Here is a 21,350-nt window from a genome sequence, read left to right on the forward strand (position 1 = left end):
AGTCATTTCAAGAAGGAGCTATAATATACTGTGTGGCACATTTTTTCATACCTTAACGCGATACCAGCCCGTCAAATGACGGTACAACATAACAGTAATGTCAGCTCCGGTGACTGTGCACGCCCAAAAGGAGTAACACTTAAATTGCTCCATCGGGCACCATCTAGTGGCCGTCGGTGTGCAAAACACTTGAATTCCCCCCAGAGAGGTGAGGAGCAGTGTTAGCCTTTTATTATATAGGGTTTTTTTTAATGTAATGCTTCTAAGTAATATACAGAAAATAGAGGTGTTGAAAATGTTGACATATCTTAAATTTTATGTTCTTTAGATCATTGACTGATTACATTTTTTGATCCAATACATGAAGGCTTTCTCTGGTCCTGTAGCTGACAAAATATAAGTTGCAGTTATCTATATCAGTTATAGTTAAGGTATTTTAAATATTTAAGAAACCCTGTGACTTTTTATTTACATTCAGAATGCTCTTCAAGTTTTAGTGCTGAGCTGCAAATATGTACACATTTATTGTGCAGTGCTCTATATTTCTGATGAAGGTTCCTTATGTTTGAATGCATTGCTACAATAACTGAAAGATATCATAGATACCACAGGTGTAATGCTATTTTCTTTATCTTCCTAGTGGATACTGGGAAATGTAGTTACCATGGGATATAGGGGGTAATTCCAAGTTAATCGCAGCAGGAAATTTTTTAGCAGTTGGGCAAAACCATGGGGGTAATTCTGAGTTGATCGCAGCAGGAACTTTGTTAGCAATTGGGCAAAACCATGTGCACTGCAGGGGAGGCAGATATAACATGTGCAGAGAGAGTTAGATTTGGGTGTGGTGTGTTCAATCCGCAATCTAATTTGCAGTGTAAAAATAAAGCAGCCAGTATTTACCCTGCACAGAAATAAAATAACCCACCCAAATCTAACTCTATCTGCACATGTTATATCTGCCTCCCCTGCAGTGCACATGGTTTTGCCCAACTGCTAAAAAAAATCCTGCTGCGATCAACTTGGAATTACCCCCCATGTGCACTGCAGGGGAGGCAGATTTAACATGTGCAGAGAGAGTTAGATTTGGGTGTGGTGTGTTCAATCTGCAATCTAAATTGCAGTGTAAAAATAAAGCAGCCAGTATTTACCCTGCACAGAAACAAACTAACCCACCCAAACCTAACTCTCTCTGCAAATGTTATATCTGCCTCCCCTGCAGTGCACATGGTTTTGCCCAACTGCTAAAAAATGTCCTGCTGCGATCAACTTGGAATTACCCCCATAGATTGGGTCCATTGGAGCCTGGCACTTTAAGAAAGCATTAGTGTGTGCTAGCTCCTCCCCTCTATGCCCCTCCTGCAGACTCAGTTTAGAAAAATGTGCCCAAGGATCTGGGTGCATTCTGTTGTTCTCCAGAGAGTTTTCCTCAGAAATGTTGTTTTAGTTTGTTGTTTTCAGGCACACTGGTTGGCAACCAGTCTGCCTGGGTCGTGGGACTTAGGGGGGAGACCGAACCAACTAATGGTTCGTATCCCCGCTGACAGAACACTGAGCTCCTGAGGTGATGTTTCTCATGCCCCAGACTGTGAGCCCACGCCGGCAGCATGCTGCCACCCCTAACAGAAGACGTGGTGCAGGGAGTACATACACCAGGGTTCCGGTTAGCGGGTACCCGGTGAACATGGCGGCATGAAGGGGTAGCGGATTACCCGGCTACGGGCTGCTGTGCCCGCTGCATACCCACACTGGAGATGCATATAAAAAAAAGCGTTGCAAACTCTTTTTTTACACATTTATGGAGTGAAACCAGTATAAATAGCAGAGGGACCGCGCGCCATTGAGGGGGTGGGGCTTCCCAGAGAGCGGGACCAGAAGCAAAAGCCACCATTTTCTACTGCTGCTCTGTACAGGCTGCATGCAGAGACTGCTCCTCCGTAGAACCCACTGAATCACCAATTGTACTGGTACCAGGGGGTTATAGAGAAGGGGGAGCATATAGTCAGCGGTTATACTGCTGTAAGGTAAATTACACATATATATATATATATATATATATATATATATATATATATGCCCTGATCTGAGCTTTGTGTGCTGGTCCCAATCCTCTCTGTGTCACTCCATTCGGGTATGTCTGGGATAAGTGTGCTATCTCACTAATACTGCATTGTGTTTTCTCATTATCTCTGTTATTTCTGCTGTAGCATGTCTGAAAATAAGTCTGTGTACTTCATGTAAGGATAGGTTTACATCTTCCTCACAGGGGTCTCTAATGTGTACCCAATGCTCTATACCATCACAGGGTAGTAATATGCAGGAACCTGAATGGATGGAATCATTTAAATCAGTGATTACTAACATAAATTCAGAGTTGGCTATGGCTAAGCAAGAAAGGCAAACCCTGAAACAATCTATGGACACTCATGTTAACTACTGCCGACCCCAGACAGGCACCTCAGCCCCCCCTGTTGGTCTCTCATAAATGCATTCTCCCACAGATATTGCAGCCTGACTCTGATTCTGAATTACCAGAGTTAGATGAGGGAGAATTAGAGGTAGACAAGGATAATTCCCTGTCCCAGGGAGTTGAGGCCCTGATTTATGTTCTTAGGGAGGTCCTCAACATTCCAGATAAGGAAGCAGAACCAGCACAGGAATTGTTTTTTAACGTGAAACCAAAGTCACCTGCAAACTTCCCTGTTTCTAAGAAATTAAATTCCCTGTCAAAGGAAGCGTGGATAAATCCTGAACATCCTCCTAAACATGTACTAAATTCCTTTCCCTTTCCTGCCGAGGATAGGAAAGTCTGGGAAAACCCACCTACAGTGAATTCGTCTGTGTCCAGGCTGTCACGTAAAATTGTACTACCTGTACCTGGTGCTATCTCTCTCAAAGACCCAGCTGATGGATTTCTAGAGCCATGGTAAAATGGTCTGATAATATTATAAAGGGGTTGTATACACTACCTCAGGCTGAGATATAGTCGCATTACTGCAACATATCCAAGAAGCTGCAAACTTCATGAGTGAGGCTGATAAGGAACTAAGTATTGTTAATGGCAGTACCACTGCTATGGTGGTATCGGCTCGTAGAGCCCTGTGGCTGCGACAGTGGTCAGCAGATGCGGACTGCAAGAAAGGTGTGGAGAACCTTCCTTTTACAGGTGATTCCTTGTCCGGGGAAGAACTGAACAAGTGGATATCTCAGGTGACAGCAGGTAAATCTACATATCTGCCTCCTGCTAGACATCTCAACCCTGGGCCCTCTCTGCAGTCCTTTTGTGTGGCCAGATTTAGAGTCAAAGCCAGAAGTGCCTCCAATGCTGCTAGTGGAACTCGCGGTAAGTCCTCTAAACCAGCAGCTGCTGGAACTTCGGACCAGGCCTCCGGATCCTCTTCAGTGAAGCCCTCCGCATGACGGTTAGCCCCAGCAGCAAGGCGACTTTCAGGTAGGTGCTAACCTTCAACACTTCGCCCACATATGGGCAGAGTTCTGCTGGGATCCTTGGATGAGGGATCTCATATCCCAAGGATACAGGCTGGAATTTCAGGAACTACCTCTTCTCAGATTCTTCAAGTCAGGTTTACCAGCTTCACCTGTAGCAAGAGTTACCTTGCAAGAAGCCATTCAAAAACTGTTTTCAAAGGGAGTTATTGTCCCAGTACCTCCTCTGTTACACACAAAGAGATTTTTCTCAAGTCTCTTTGTAGTCCTGAAGCCGGACAGCTCTGTTCGGTCGATCCTGAACCTCAAATCCCTGAACCCTTATCTTCTGGTGTTCAAATTCAAGATGGAATCACTAAGAGCAGTGATATCAGGTCTGGAGGAGGGGGAGTTTCTAGTATCCCTGAATATAAAGGATGCATACCTGCATGTCCCAATCTGGACCCTCCCAAACATTCCTCCAGTTCGCTGTACTGGACCAACATTTCCAGTTTCAGGCCTTACCCACAGCTCCAAGGGTATTCACGAAGGTCATGGCAGAGATGATGCTGCAATTATGCATGATGGGTGTCAACATAGTCCCGTACTTGGAATATCTCCTGATGAAGGCAGTGTTTAGGGAACAGCTGCTGCACAGCATCGACTTGACTACTCGTCTGCTTACGGATCACAGATGGATCCTAAATTTCCAGAAATCACACCTGGAACCATCTCAGAGAATTCAGTTCCTGGGGATGATCTTGGATACAGTGTCTCAGAAGATGTACCTTCCAGTAGACAAGGCCTTGACTATTCAGTCTATGCATTCACTTGCTGGGCAAGGTGATAGCCTCCTACGAGGCAATTCAGTACGGCAGGTTCCATGCATGGCCGTTCCAACTGGATCTGTTGGACAAGTAGTCAGAATCTCACCTGCACATGCACCAGAGTATAAATCTGTTGCCGAAAGCAAGGATTTCTCTGTTGTGGTGGCTGCAAGTCACCCATCTAGTGGAGGGTCAAAGTTTCAGTACCCAGTCTTGGACTCTGCTAACAACGGATGCCAGCCTCCAGGGTTGGGGTGCTGTGACCCATGGACCCAGTTTCAGGGGAAGTGGTCAAGTCAGGAATCTGCACTTCCAATCAACATCCTGGAACTCAGGGCGATTTACAATACTCTCCTGCGGGCCTCATACCTCCTTCAGAATCAGGCCATCCAGGTGCAGTCGGACAATGCCACGGCAGTGGCGTACATCATCAGACAAGGAGGAACAAGAAGCAGGGCCGCAATGCGAGAGGTGTCAAGGATACTCCTCTGGGCGGAAGCCAATGCAAGGGCCATCTCAGCCATATTCATTCTGGGTGTGGACAACTGGGAAGCGGACTTCCTAAGCAGGCATAGCCTCCATCCGGGGGCATGGAGCCTTCACCCTCAAGTATTTCACATACTGATTCACCGGTGGGGTTGTCCACAAATAGACCTGATGGCTTCTCGTCTCAACACAAAGCTGAATCGTTACTGTTCCAGAACGAGGGACCCGCAGGCGAACATGTTGGATGCTCTGATGACACAGTGGGCTTACCAGTTCGTGTACCTGTTTCCTCCAATTCCTCCCATTCCAAGAGTTCTAAAAAGACTCAAAAAGGAAAGAATTTAGGCAATACTAATTGCCCCAGATTGGCCTCGACAGGCCTGGTATGTGGACCTGCTGACCTTGTCTCTTGGGGAACCCTGGCCTCTGCCACTTCTCAAGGACCTTCTTCAACAAGGACTGTTTGTCTGTCCAGACTTACAGCGGCTACATTTGACGACTTAGAAGTTGAGAGGGAGATTTTAACTAAAAAGGGTCTCCCATCCAAGGTTATTTCAACTATGGTCCAGGCCTGTAAGGTGGTCACTGGTCACATCCAAACATTACCACCATATTTGGAAAAAAATATGTTTCTTGGTGCAAGGGTAGAAAATATTCCCCTATGGAATTTCGTCTGGGCTGTTTTCTATTCCTGCAAGCAGGAGTGGATAAGGGCCTACGATTAGGCTCCATCAAAGTTCAGATTTTCGTTTTCTCTATCTTCTTCCAGAAACAACTAGTGGTACTACCAGAGGTACAGACTTTCTTAAAGGGTGTTCTTCACATTCAGCCACCCTTTTTCCCTCCCACGGTTCCATGGGATCTCAATGTGCTCTTGACCTTTCTCCAGTCGGACTGCGTTGAACCCTTGCATAGGGTAGACTTAAAATATCTAATGTAGAAGACTGTCATGTTGCTGACCTTAGCCTCTGCAAGATGGGTGTCGGAGTTGGGGGCCGTATCCTATAAGAGCCTGTACTTGATATATCACGAAGATAGGGCGGAGCTCAGGACTCGCCCAGTTTTTGCCGAAAGTGGTGTCGGCATTTCACGTAAATGAACCTATTGTGGTACCGATGTTATCCGACACTTCCATTGCTCCAAAGTCCCTGGATGCTGTGAGGGCTTTGAAGATTTATGTAAAAAGGACTGCTCGTCACAGGAAGTCTGACTTGCTTTTTGTCCTTTATGATGCTACCAAAATTGGCCGCCCTGCTTCCAAGCAGTCATTGCTCGTTGGCTCAGATTGACTATTCAACAAGCCTATACTTCAGCAGCTCTGCTGCTGCTGAGTTCTATTCAGGCCCACTCCACAAGGTCGGATTATTCCAGGACAGCTGCCCGGAGTGTCTCGCCCTTACAGTTGTGCCGGGCAGCTACTTGGTCTGGTTCGAACATGTTCGTGAAGTTCTACAGGTTCGACACCTTGGCCAAAGATGACCTTCAGTTTGGTCAGGTGGTTTTGCAGGGGTCTCAGCACTATCCCACCCATTCTGGGAGCTTTGGGACATCCCCATGGTAACTACATTTTCCAGTATCCACTAGGACGTTAGGGAAAATAGGAATTTAATACCTACCGGTAATTCCTTTTCCCGTAGTACATAGTGGATATGGGGGGTCATTCCGAGTTGATCTCTCGCTAGCAGTTTTTAGCAGCCGTGTAAACGCATAGTCGCCGCCCACAGGGAGTGTATTTCTGCTTTGCAGGAGTGCGAACACCTGTGCAGCAGAGCGCCTGCAAACACATTTTCTGCAAAACAAGACCAGCCCTGTAGTTACTTATCCTGTACGATGATTGCTGCGATGAGTGACACGGTAATGACGTCAGATACCCGCCCAGCAAACGCCTGGCCACGCCTGGATTTTTCCAAACTCTCCCAGAAAACGGTCAGTTGACACCCATAAACGCCCTCTTTCTGTCAATCTCCTTGCGTTCGTCTGTGCGATTGGAATCGTCACTAGAACCAGTGCAAAACCACAATGGACTTCGTACCCGTACCATGCGCGTGCGCATTGCGGTGCATACGCATGCGCAGATTAGCAATTTTTTTCACTGATCGCTACGCATTGAACAACGGCAGCTAGCGATCAACTCGGAATAAACCCATTGAGCGCCCACCTCAGTGCTTCATTTTCCTGCTTACCTGCTTACACTTACACAAAGTGTTCTTGGTTGGGCCTGCTGTTGCTTTCCCTGTTCCATGTTTGGTTAGCGTTGCTATCCTTCTTGTAGTTAGCGTTGCTTTCCTCGGTTCTGGTTAGCTGTGCTATCTTTGTTATCTTTATGTGTTGGTTCGTTGCCACACCGCTGTTTTGTGTTATATCCTTCTCTCAAAGTATGTCGTCTCCTCGGGGACAGTTTCCTAGACTGAGTCTGCAGGAGGGGCATAGAGGGGAGGAGCCAGCACACACTAATGCTTTCTTAAAGTTCCAGGCTCCAGTGGACCCAATCTATACACCATGGTAACTACATTTCCCAGTATCCACTACGGACTACGAGAAAAGGAATTACTGGTAGGTATTAAATTCCTATTTTTATGATGGGTTGAAATTCTATGACAGTGCTGAAATAGGGCAGTGGTATTGTCTCTGTTGGATACTGGATATAACATTTATGAGGTTCTTGAAGGGAAGGTTATTAAACTCAAGTAATGATGTGTAATATCTTGCAGTCATGTGGCTTATATAAGGTTTGGTGCATCTTATACTGAAATATGATTTAATACAGAGGCTGAATGAAGGCACACACCTTGGGGCAGATTCAGAGTCACATGCAATGCGGCGGCATCTGTTGCCTAATAGTGTGCTCAGATACAAATGCAGATCACCACCTGTATTTAGAGTTGTCTGTATTAATGCAGCACTACCTTCCTTATCCATCCGCTTGTCAAAGAGCTGTCATCACATTACTGCAAGCTTTATGTTTGGTGCAAGAGATCAGTCTCAGTAGGCCACATTTCTGCCTACATACCCAGGGAATGTTTTTCTACAGGTGTGCACATACTAAGATGCAAGTAAGATGCCTATGACTCGAAGGCCAGCAAAGTTGATTACACTAACACTATCTGCAAAGTGAACTTTAGTGCAACTCTGAATCAGTCCCGTCTCTGATATTGAAATATAATGCTTAGCATTATCATGCTGTGTGATAAGATTCTACCATTCTTATACAAAATAAAATCAGTGTATTTACACTATCCAGTTTCTCATGCTGAAATGCATACTTCTGCAGTGTTCTATTGCCAGCCTATGCTCTGCAGTGATACGCTTATATGGAATGTTCTGCAAGTCTATGAAAAGCTGATATATTTGTGAATATCTGTGGGTGTGCTGTGCCCTGCAATTTTTATTTATGATGAGGTTTACTACTCCTCTGCTTTCTGATACCTGAGCATAATGTTCAACAGAGTTATGATGCTGTGGTAAAAAATGGCAAATGTGCAGCAACATTGCTTTGCAGATCTCTCACGGAGAGAGTGCACATTAATCTTTGCATTTATCTTAAGCTGAGATGTATTGCAGAGCCAGGAAGATGAGGGCAAGGAGTTACAATATTCTGTAGTTGAACAGTTATTTCTTCTTTATGTGTAGTCTTTAGAGTTTTGGGTGGGGTTCCAAGTCTGACAGAATTCAATAAACTCATTGGGAGGATCCAGCCCCTCAGTCTTCCCCCACCTGTAGGGGTTGAAGTTCTTATTGTTCTGTCTCCATAAAGCCTTCTTTACCAAGTCCTGATGTAGAGTCCACCACAGTGTACACACCGGGGCTTTCGTAGTAGTTGTTGAACTTCATAACTGCCCACTGGTGGGGACGATACTGAAAACAAGAATATATACAACAGATTTTCATAGATAGGCATCTCTTAGGTTCACAAATTACAGATTACATTTCAACAGGACAATAGGGTGTTTTGTGAGCTATATATATATATATATATATATATATATAGCATATAGGTGCTAATGTCTTTGATGGATGACTTTTTTTTTCTCAAAGGGCATTTGGTAAAACCAGTTTTGTCTTCCGTTTTGCAACAGCCCAACAAATATTTGGTCCTCAGCACTAAGAAATGTGCCAGCCCAATACTGAGTAGCACTGGGCTTTTACAAAAGGGGAATTATTTCTTTTTTTCTTTTATTCTTTATTCAGTTTATTAAAGTAATTTCAACAGGCAGGATAGCTCAAGCAGCCATCTTGTTTATTTATTTATTTTTAAATTACTGGTTTTACGTTATTAAATCTGCCATGTAAAAACTTACAAAAAGAAATGCATAAAAAAAATGTTGATTTCACTAAACCGTACTTTAGTAAATGCATCCCACTGGTCCACATTTTATACTTTCTGTATTTGATACGCATTTTTCAGGTCACTGGAAAACCACTGACACTGCCAGCAGACTACTTACTACTATATTTTTTTTCCAAAGAAGTATCATATTGATCAACAACAAAAGGCCGCCTGCTGGACCAATGCCCCTGAGGACACTTCTATCTTCACGTATTGGTGTGCTCTGAAAGCCGTGCTCTGTGGCACGTCCATCCAAAAAGGGGCTCAGCTCAAGGCTCGCTCAAAGAAAACGCAGGCCGACTTGGAGTTGTCTCTACGGTCTTTGGAGTCTCAGAATCAAACGCGCTCTACTCTGGCTTTACGTAAACAACTTCAGGACGTGCGAGCCCAACGCCAGAAGCTTTTCATGCTTCGTATGCAATCGGCCCTAGCTCGCTTTCGCAGCAAATTTTATACGGCTGGAAACAAGGCCACCCGTTTCTTAGCGCGCAAACTTCGTAGCCACCAGGCCCGTAATCGTATCGAATGCCTCATTGCCCCTTCAGGCAAACCATGCCTTAATCCCCTTGATATTGCGCGAAGATTCTACTATACCTCAGCCCTCTGCGGCTTCTATCTCCGCCTTTTTAGATGGCCTTCCTCTCCCCTCATTAGATGACGACACCCTGACATCCCTGAATGCCCCTTGGCCTCTGGAAGAGATACAACTTGTAATTCGACAAAGCCCCCAGGCCTGATGGCTTTATTAACTCCTTTTACTCCACGTTCAGTGAGGTACTCTCCCCTCTCCTCTTACAGCTCTACTCCCAGGTCTCCAATACAGGGTCCTTCCCGGCGGAAATGTTTGAAGCCCAAATTGTAACCATCCCAAAGCCAGGTAAAGACCCTTCTGACTGTAAGAACTACCGGCCTATTGCCCTCCTTAACACCGATTTAAAAATTTATGCTAAGCTAATAGCCAATCGCTTGAATCCTTTACTCCCAAGTCTCATACATCCAGACCAAGTTGGTTTTGTCCTTGGCCGTCAGGCCCCTGACAACACCCGGAGAGTCCTCGATCTGGTTGAATGGTCTTGTCTTCCCGCACTAAATCATCGTTTCTCTTACTCTCTCTCGATGCCGAAAAGGTGTTCGATCGCCTCCATTGGGGTTATATGCGCCAGGTGTTGTCCAGGTTTGGTCTCCACTGGGACATCCTCCGCTCTATTTTAGCTCTCTACGATGGCCCTTCTGCTAGAATATTTAGTAATGGTTTTCTTTCCTCCCCGTTCCATATTTCCAACGGTATCAGACAGGGGTGCCCCCTTTCCCCGCTGATATTCGTGCTAGCTATTGAACCCCTCGCCCAAATTATTCGACTATTTCCGAATTATCCCGGTCTTACTGTATGTGACACTTCTCATAAGCTCTGCCTTTTCGCAGATGATGTTTTATTGTTTGTTTCTGACCCGGGGACCTCGTTGCCCGTCCTACATGATATCTTGGAGCGCTTTAGCGCTGCTTCATATTATAAATTGAACACTACGAAATCGGATGCCCTTCCCATTAATATCCCACCCGCTGTTTTACAATCTTTGAAGGCGCTCTTTCCATATACGTGGAAAGACTGCTCCCTAACGTATCTGGGAATCTCCATTCCCTCCCATTTCCAGAATGTACACTATTTCAGTTATGTGCCTCTGCTGGCTCACCTAACCTCACTGACTTCTGCATGGATGGGCTATGAGGTCTCCTGGCTGGGCCGCCTGGCGGCATTTAAAATTATGTTGTTGCCAAAACTTATGTATTTATTTCGAGCCATCCCCTACGCTGTTCCCCGTAAACTGTTAACCCAGATGCGAAGGTTAATGTTATCGTATGTCTGGAAATGTAAACCTCCTCGATTGGCCTATACATGTATGATTCGCTCACAGGGAGGCCTCAGACTCCCTGATTTACTCAGGTACCATGAGGCGTCTATGCTCTCCCAACTGTTCGACCTGTCTCTCCCCTCCCACTCTAAACCATGGGTGGAATTAGGACGTCCCCTATTCCGGGACTTCCCACTCACCGATCTCCTGTGGCTACCCCGACAACTCCGCCCCCACTATCCATTGGCACCCTCTTCCATATCCGACGCCCTGACGATTTGGGACTCTAGACTTTCCTTTAACATTATGGTACCCACTAGAAACATTTCTCTGTCTGCATTGGCTAAAGTCTTGCCTTAACTCCACTTCTCCTGCTGGAGACGTTTAGGTATGGAATCTCTCACTGATATCTTCTCCCCAGCCTCCCTTCTGTCGTTTTCAGATCTGCAAGCTAAATATAACCTTGACCCTTCAGCCTGACTCTATTATCACCAACTTAAACATTGGATAGATGGTATGTCCATTAGCCCTAACGTCTTCCAACTCCCCACCGACAGTGTCCTGAATAGATTGACTAAGCTTTCATCACGTGGAGCCATTTCTGACTGGTATAATTTGCTGTCCCCTTCAGTTGCCACGACTAGATCTGCCGCTCAAATTCAGTGGGAAACTGATCTCCATCGTACTTTCACTCTTAAGCAGTGGGAATCTATTCATCTTTCTTCTTTCTCTCTTTCTAAATGTACTAATCACACCGAAATGCACATTAAATTATTACATAGACTGTATTTCACCCCTTCTAAACTGCACAAGATCTGGCCGACCACCTCTAAATTCTGTTGGCGCCTCTGCCACCATGAAGGTACACTCATACATGTTTTCTGGGACTGCCCTGCCCTGCGCTCCTTTTGGAATAAAGTTTACGACCTTATCCACTTGATCACTGACCTTAGCCTGACTGAAGACCCTTCATTAGCGTTGCTGCACTGGTACCCAGACGCTGTCCCCAAGTCAACTCGCTATGTCCTTGGTCATGGTACAATTGCTCAAAACTGGAAATCCCCCCCCCCCCCCCTTTTGCAAAAGTTATCTCTAAGACCCACTTCCATTTTGAGATGGAAACTAGGGATGCTGCATACTCTACATCCCCCTCCTCCCCTATTATGAAGTGGCTCCCATGGCATACATATATTTCCAAGAATAAGGTGGTCTCTCCTTCGTCCCCCGCCATACAGAGCCCTCCCTGTGACTCGGACAGCCCTCTATCTGCAGAAAATTCATGATTTATGTATATTTTTGTGTTCTATGTACCGCCTTTGGATGTCCTGTCTCCCCCCCTATAATATTGTTTTTGCCCCATTGTTATTCTATTCTCTTTTGTCTTTTCTGTATTCTTGTTTTGCTTCTATACCATAAATAAAAACTTAATGTTGAAAAAAAAAAAAGTCTGCCTGCTGGAAGAGCAAACATTTCTGTCCGCTCCGGATGTTAGCTCACTGTGCAGTGGCAAACGCGGGATTTCCATGGGGGGGTTTCCAAACGTGTGTGTGTATGTGTGTGTGTGTATATATATATATATATATATATATATATATATATACATACATATATATATATATATATATATACATACACATACATATATCTATATATATATATATATATATGTATGTATATATATATATATATATATATATATATCTCCGGTAAAAAAGGCAGAGGTACTCAGATTTTATAAAAAAAACTATAGTGACGCAAAGTTACAGCATACCAGAAACGTTGATATGCTGTGACTTTGCATCATTACAATTTTTTGACAAAATCTCTGATTTCCCCTGCCTTTTTTACCGGTATTACAATTAATTACAGAGGGCACTTGAGCATTATTTTGCATGTCAGGAGTGCCGGACTGCCATACATACACATACAGTAGCATACTTACAAACACAGCATACATACATACATACATACATACATACATACATCACAGTATATATGCGTACAGCATAGATGCATACACACACTATACATGCACACATACACAGTATATATGCACACATACATACACACAGTATACATGCACACTGCATACATACACAAACAAACAGTATACATGCATACATACCACACACACACACACACACACACACACACACACACACACACACACACACACACACACACGCCCCATCCACATGCTACTAACACTGCTGCAGTTACAGGAACAGCTTGCACCTCTCCTAGCCAGCATATTTTACTACAGACCACAGGCCTCTCCTTCACCCCCGAGATATGCCCAAACACCTGGAGTCAGTGACAGCATCATACAGCTGCTGCCCAGTGCCCTCACCAAGCTCTCTGTCTCTTTCAGTACCCCACATACTGCCTGAGAGGAGCTGCGCGCTGTCGTAGCAGCTCCCCCTACAGGCACCCAGCAGCAAGTTTCTCTCACTGGTAGTGTAAGGAGGGAGACGCTGCTGCAGCCGCGTGGGTGCACTCAGTCTGCCTGTGCTCCTCCTTACTGTATACACACACAAGAAACATCGATTAGCAGCACAGATGTATCGGCGGCCAGGGGGGGTTTCTAGGTACTCAGAAACCCCACCTGCGTGCGCGTATGCTGTGGATTCACATACATTTCTGGGATCAAATTTGTAATTTTGACTGATATTAGCTAATCAAATTAGTTGTAGTAGCAAACGTTTAATTCACTGTAAATAATTTGTAATGTACTGTTAGAGTAAATGAGGGCTGCATAGGCATGACATGATATAAGGGGTCTTTGGTTTGTGATGGGTTAAAGAAAGAGCTGTTGGCTAGGTGGATTAGCTCCCCCTGAGGGGTTTTGGTTTGTTGTGTTAGCTTAGCCTATCAGGGAGTTAGGGGAGGTATCAATTGGAAGGGTTTATATAGACAGTTACAGCAGCAGCACTTCCTTTTGAGTGCATGGAAAGCCCGCCCACCCTCCCTTTTTTGTTATTTTTGTTGCTCTCTGATTTGGCTCTTATTCGGCTTTCAATTTCATTGCTACTTCAGGCGGGAAGGCGCTTTTGACCAGCGGCCACATGGGGCATAAGTGGTCTTTGAGGGGCACCTACCCTTTCCAAGGGCGGCTAGTGAGTTCTGCCCGTACGGGGGGACGATGGTCATTTTCTATAAGAAATGGTCACGCTATGCCATAGTAAGGGTGGTGCTGCCTTCTCAATTGCAGGTTATGCCTTGGGCCGGATGAGGCATTTTAGTCGCCTCATATTATAGAAGTTGGGGTGTTTAAGTACCCCATTATTATGACAACAATCGGCTAGAGCTGGTCATCAAGCGTTTTCCTTGCCATCCCTTACCAGAAGGGTCATTCCACTAAATAAATACCTAATGACCTTTTAAACTTATGCAGTTGTTGTCCGTGTCTTTATTTAGAGATAAGCTAGCTTGCTCGGTTATGCAAAGGTTAATCACAATAAATCAATAGACACATTATTTCTTTAGCTTTACTTTGAGAATGTGTTGGATGGTTGCATGTTACAAGTTGTAAGAGCTCATTCATACAACAGATACAAGCCTTACCTCCATACAGCAGTGTCTCCCTTGTTTGCCTTTCTGGTGGTTTATATAGATGACAACCAGTATTATGACCATGATTAGTAGCACTGCCAGTACACTGCCAACAATAGTGCCAAAATGTACATGGGACCCACTCTGTCTCTTTGGCAACTCCTCTTGCAGCTCTAGAAGAATAGATTCAGCAGTTAGAGTATCAGCATGTCTGCCAAGGGTCAACCATTAATCATGCATACCTGTGTACTCACCATCTCCTACATATGGAGTCAATTTTGTGTCATCTGCAAAACAGCAATAGACAGTTACTGAATGGAGTAACAAACATCTGATTCACAGCCACAGACAGCAGCTCAAAACATTTTATTTACAATCATAGAAACTGCAACAGTGCATCTTTTGTCTTTGTTGCCTCTTCTCCTCAAAACAGAATTATAATGGGATACACATGTAACCGTAACAGGTAGCTGTTATCTTCCAATCTCATTTTCTGCCATGGTCGCTAATAATCCTGTTTAATTTGCTTTTATACAGTGCACACACACACTGCTATATCTGGTCAGTTGCTCATAAATGGCAGAGATGACTCACTATTTGTTAACACTTTTTAGAATCTTGATTTTCTATGGTTAAGAAATAAATATTTACATCAATACCTATTGTACACGTCTAAGGGTGCGTACACACTGGCCAATATATTGGCTGTTCTATTGAACGGCTGATATATCGCGGGTCAGTCGGCCAGTGTGTACGAGCGATATGTCTGTGAAGGCTGTCGTTCACAGACATATCGCATCGACACTGCAGCACAGCCAACGGCCGATATATTTAACGATATATTGGCGCATTGTGTTGTGTGTATGGGCGGCTGCAGACGCCGGCGGTGACTGACAGCTGAACTCTGGCTGGCGCATGTAAACGCCAACCCAGTTCGTGACGTCTATCCCATCGTCTACTCAACACACTGCCGGTCCAGCTGTATATATATCTGCAGATCTGTTGATCTGCAGATATATCTACCAGTGTGTACCCAGCATAAGACACCTTTATAAATCAAATGACATGTGGTCAAGCACAGTAATATATTTTGCAGTAATGAACAAAAGACTTTCTGTTCCCTTTCTTGTGGAATAATATCTTGAAATTACTGAGAATACTTTCAACAAGTTCATATAAAGGATACAGGTCTAATTGTGTGTGCGTAGCTAGTATACTATAACATATGTAATGATTACTAGCTATGTCCTGTTGCTACTTGCAACCCCAGTACTAGATATGTCCCAGTATACTACCTTCTGTGGTGAGGCCTGTGGAAGTTGTTGGAGTTGACAAATCTCCTTCAGATGAGATGGCAGGGTGGAAAGTGTCAATTGTAGTGTAAGAATCCAGGTACTCCTCACAGGATGTGCTCTGGGACTTTTGGGTAAGTTTAATGGAAAATGTTTAATGCATTAGTTGGTAGATATGGAAACAAAGCAGACAATGCAGCATTTTTCTTTTCCAGAATAGTTACAGGATACCCAAGCTAGTTCTTACCTCTTGCTCACATCCATATGTCAACCAGTCTTGCCGATAGCGGTCAAAGCCATTGGAGCACCTGCATGTATGATCAGACATTGTTGTGCATAAAATAAATGTCAGTTTTATTTTAGTATTGGCAGTGGTAGCCTATGCTCACATAGTACTTCATTTAGAGCTGGAGGTCAAGGGGCTGATGCAGACTGTGTAATGTGCTAGTTTGCAAAGTGTATCTTGCATGAATTCACACTGCAGATGCCTAGAACACTGGCCATTTGTCTATTATGCCCATGCAGGCTTGTGTGATTCTGATAGTTGCATGCGCCTGCTTCTGAATGGTGGGATGATGCGTTCTAACATAGGCCAGGACCAGGTACAGTTAGGGCAGGTTCGTGCCACTGCAAACACATGGATACAGGGGAAAAGACTCATATACAGCTATGAAAGCCATATCATTTGCGAGTGGTCAGGGACAGGAGCAAGTAGTGGATTATAATGATAATAAAGGTTGCTGGCACTAGCAAACTGATTCATTTTTTTTTTTGAGCGTGCAAGACGGGATGTTGTTCTGCTGTATTACAGAAGTTTTTTAAACTTAATGGATGTCAGATAGCAAATGTAGCAAATAAAATAACTGGTTTATGGCATTAGCTTAAGTCGGTTGTGTTCTGGGCTCTGTAGGTGACCAAAACACATCTGAATGCATGCATATGGGAGGGAATATGCTGTTCTTACATTCACTTTTTCTTCTGGTTTTTATAGTGTAATATGTCATGTGTGCCCAGATTGTGACCAACTACGCATCAGTCCTTGGCAAAATCTTGCTGCACTGTACTAGGGAAAATTAGAAATGTGCAAACAGATTTAGAGTTGGAAGGAGGGTGTGTCCTATCTCAATTTAGAATTACAATGGTAAAATAAATCTGTCCAGTATGTATGTATTTTATGCCACACTATAGAGTTTACCCTGCATGAGAAAATGAAAAAGATTATTTGCATCGCAACATGGTTTATCCAGGTGCAGTTGTGTACCCCTTAACTGGATTTGCACCAACTCCGAATGAGGCCTATAGCGTCAAGTCTTGAAACAGCTGTTTGGTAGCAGAGGGTATAAGAATAGTAGCTTTGGCAGTTTTTAAGCTAACCAAATTCCTTCTAAATTTGTTGTTGTTATTAATAATAATATTTATTGTGCCACTTAGCAGGTATTACCAATAACTTACGGTAAAAACGTACTTGGAATATAACTTGTAAAGGAGTGAGAAAAAGATACATTTAGGGGTATATTCAATAAAAGTCTGATCCATTCCGACATGCATTTCTCGGAATGGATTCGACCAGCCCTATTCAATGAGCGGACAAATCCGACTGTCAGATTTGGCCGTTCCCGGTGTCGCGTCCGACAGAAGCACATGAATCGTCAGCTATTCTGCCGATCCACGTGTTTTCCGACAAGTCAGAATAGGTCGGAACCCCTTCTGACCTAAATCAGTCGGACACTGCCGTCTTTCCGACAAGATGGCAATTTCCGACTCTTATTGAATATACCCCTTAGTGTCTGATCCCATCATGTCACCACATACTGTATTCTCACCTTTGTAGTACATGGCACCAGCTGCAGTTGAAGGTAGGTGCAGAGGTCACACACTGATCACAGCTGGACTGCTGCGGACAAGCTACATTGAATGAAATGTATATTAACAGAGGAATAGGCAATAATATACATTATGGGGGTGATTCCGAGTTGTTCGCTCGCTAGCTGCTTTTAGCAGCATTGCACACGCTAAGCCGCCGCCCTCTGGGAGTGTATCTTAGCTTAGCAGAATTGCGAATAAAAATTTCTTAGCAGTTTCTGAGTAGCTCCAGACTTACTCAGCCATTGCGACCAGCTCAGTCCTTTTCGTTCCTGGTTTGACGTCACAAACACACCCAGCGTTTGCCCAACCACTCCCCCGTTTCTCCAGCCACTCCTGCGTTTTGCAACTCGAACGCCTGAGTTTTTCTGCACACTCCCATAAAACGGCCAGTTTCCGCCCAGAAACACCCACTTCCTGTCAATCACACTACGATCAGCACAGCGATGAAAAAGCTTTGTTATGCCATCAGTAAAATACCTAACTTTTGTGTAAAATAACTAAGCGCATGCGCTCTGCGAACCTTGCGCATGCGCAGTAAGCGACTAATCGCAGTATAGCGAAAATCGCCAACGAGCGAACAACTCAGAACGACCCCCTATGACGGGATCAGTATGATTTACTGATGGACACTTCCCAGCAGCACTTTATAATTATGTTAAAGGACCTCACACGTATTGTTGCATTAGATTCATTGAGCAGCATACATACTGTACATGGAAGTGATTCTAAAAAGGTGTATATGTGTTTTCATACTACACTGGGAGTTGGCTCTGCTTTCACATCTTGCAGGTGGGTCACAGCTCATCTCAGTGGAAGCTTATTATTTAAGTCCTATATTTGCAGTAAGTAAGGGGTGACAGATCCTTTAGCCATCTACTGAAGTTGGACGGCATAGCGTAGGCTACCTATTCCCTGATGCATTGGCATGCACTTAGTGAAACTCTAAGCCACCTCTTCAAATCATTACTACATAGTCCTAACACAAAATTTATGTGTAGGTTTCCAGGTGGCAGCTAATCTTTATAATTATAACTTGCATCATAAAACCTGTGTATTGTCTAGTACTTTAATGAATAAGACTACATACTGTATATGTAATTAACGCAGAACTTTTGACTCCCTGAATTGTAGACTTCAAAAAATGATGACCATAGATTAATGGTTTGTAGATATATCATATAATAGTGTTTATAGAGGCTATCTAGGAAGCTGGAAAGAATAAGTAAACTGTGTAGGGCTGCATCTGGAAGTGGTGAGTCCAGAACTAAAGGAATGATGTAACCAGCTCGCAAATGAGCCAAAGTCATCATATTACAGACGAAAGAAAAACACATTAGAAAACAATTGACTAGGAAAAATAGTCTTGCTGTTGGTTCAGGGGGAAATCAAGATAATGCAAAAAAGAATGTGATGAGTAGGTACAGTTTATATCAATTCACAATCTTATAGTATTTATACCAGAACTGTGCTTGTTCCTTAGTATGAGGGGAGATTCTTTTTTTACACTAATACCCCTTTTACACTGACACAATAGGGTTATTGCTGGTCGCTGTTCGATGTAAATAGTCCTACAGATATAACCCTGGTCCAGTGAGCCAGGAATCCAACCCAGGTAGTGAGCAAGGTTGGACCCTGATACCGGGGCAGTGTAAACGGGTGACCTGGGTCCATACCTCCCAACATGACCCTCTCCAGGAGGGACACAATGCTCTGCTTCTGGACTTCCCTCTTAATGTATGATTGCCGGCACCTGTGTTGAACAGGTTAATGGATAAGAAAGGTGTCTTACCACAGGTGATGGCAATCATACATTAAGAGAAAAGTCCAGAAGCAGAGCATTCTGTCCCTCCTGGAGAGGGTCATGTTGGGAAGTATTTCTGTGTCCTGTTACAAGCCTATGGAGAGCCAGCTCAACAGCTCTTGGAGATGTTGAATCTCATTTGTGCATAGGTTGTTTTGTTCCCATTTTAGCCCATTATCCCCAATTTTGGAATCATTATTCATACTGTATTCTCAGGACCGGAGGTGGTCTGGTCGGCTGCCAATTTGGCAGCATTGCCTTATACCACTGGTGAACAACAGGCAGTCCTAGGGCTTCAGTGCACCTCAAGTCACCTTGATGGCAAACTTCATTAGAATTTCTCATTTCCCACTTCTTTTAATCCTGATAAGCAGGGCCGGTGCAAGGTTTCTCGGCACCCTAGGCAAAACTTCTGCCTTCTGCCCCTTCCCCCTACCCACCCTTCAGATGAAAGGCATGCTGCTCTCACCCCCTCCCCCCTACTCTGTTAAATGTCTGCTGTTCTACCCCCCCCAAAATCTGCGTGCATGCTGCTGCTCATCCCCCCCAGACTGTGTGCATGCCTGCTCCTCATCTCCCCCCTCCCCACACTGCTGCTCTCGCCCTCTTTCTTTACCAATGCAGAGAATGCACTGTGCAGCCACCTTACCTGCAGGCTGCAGTGCAGAGTTGGAACTGAGTAGTCTGTGAAAGAGCCTGGAATGAAGAGCAGTGCTGCATGTCACCCCCAGCCAGGACTCCAGGAGCTGTCAAAGTTACTGCCTGTGCCGGGTGGAGGTGGAGCTGGAGGCTGCAATACGGGAGCTTAGCAGTCATGGCTACTGTAAGATACGCATTCTGTGGGATTGCAGTGGCTGTGAAAGGTAGGACTATGCTACCTTTTTAGGCAGCTGTAGCAGGCCGCCCCCTCAGGTCCCGGCGCCCCTAGGCAGCTGCCTAAAGCTGCCTAGTGGAAGCTCCGGCCCTGCTGATAAGGTGCATTTACATATACCAAACAGGGTAAGCTATGCTTGGTAGTCAGTTTAAGAGGCAAGAAAGTTCTATATTACACAGCTCCATTTATGGTCATGTGCAAAAAGCATACATAGGGCCATATATGCCCAACAGTAGGCTTTCAATGTGCTGGACTTTCAAACTGCAATAGATAATAATAAATACAAAAAAAGGCCTGATTTAGCATTTATTACTATTGCTGTTTTACAGTCTGCTGTGAAAGACACTGTTTATTAACTATACCCCATAGTTGCTGTAGTTGCAAAATGGGACAGAAGGCCTTATTCATCATATATTGCAATTGCGAATGAACGCCCTGATTGCGATTGCAATTCTGCAAATACTTCTAGCCAAACCCACAATCGCATCTGCGTATACTACAACCCCATCGCAAATATAGCCCACTCCCATTGCATGCATAGCTACAAAGCAACATTACTTTTATTCAGTCAAAATAACAAGAATAAACACATCTCTTACACATCAATGTTAGCACAAAACCATGTATATTCATTTATAAATGATTAGTACGTTAATAATGGAGCAATGTTAAAATATGGCGTACAAAAAAACAAATTGCAGTGATGTGCTGGGATGGTTTGCTTCTTGTCAGAATAATGTTAGACAGGCATTAAAGGTCATGGTGTAAACACAATACATACATGTAAAATATTTAAGCAACAATAGTAATAAGTTATGCACAACAATGTGCTAAAATGAGAATACACATGACAACATACATACCTAAAGAAAAGTGTTATGTAATTAGGCATGCAGCACACTAAACAGCCTATCCTACATCACTGTAACCATGGCCGGATTAACAATGGGGCGGGTGGAGCTGCAGCTCCAGGCCCCCCATCAAAATAGGCCCACAGGATCTGCTTTGCTGCAGCCAGGGAATTTTATTCCCTGCTACAGCAAGAGCAGCCC

General features: G+C 44.2%; 1 protein-coding gene across 1 annotated transcript in view; it reads right to left on the reverse strand.

The window, feature by feature from the left end:
* Window positions 1-1,336: 1,336 nt before the first annotated feature.
* Window positions 1,337-21,350, reverse strand: part of PLXDC1 (plexin domain containing 1) — a 118,157-nt gene continuing 98,143 nt past the window's right edge. Inside the window, exons 9-14 of the mRNA XM_063959710.1 lie at window positions 17,581-17,662; window positions 16,005-16,065; window positions 15,761-15,884; window positions 14,720-14,752; window positions 14,478-14,638; window positions 1,337-8,591 (exon numbers count right to left, since the gene is read on the reverse strand). Coding sequence (XP_063815780.1) covers window positions 8,469-8,591; window positions 14,478-14,638; window positions 14,720-14,752; window positions 15,761-15,884; window positions 16,005-16,065; window positions 17,581-17,662 — 584 coding nt within the window. The 3' untranslated portion in view covers window positions 1,337-8,468. The remainder of the gene's footprint in view (window positions 8,592-14,477; window positions 14,639-14,719; window positions 14,753-15,760; window positions 15,885-16,004; window positions 16,066-17,580; window positions 17,663-21,350) is intronic.

The sequence above is a fragment of the Pseudophryne corroboree genome, chromosome 3, assembly GCF_028390025.1.
Source record: "Pseudophryne corroboree isolate aPseCor3 chromosome 3, aPseCor3.hap2, whole genome shotgun sequence".
Taxonomy (NCBI): domain Eukaryota; kingdom Metazoa; phylum Chordata; class Amphibia; order Anura; family Myobatrachidae; genus Pseudophryne; species Pseudophryne corroboree.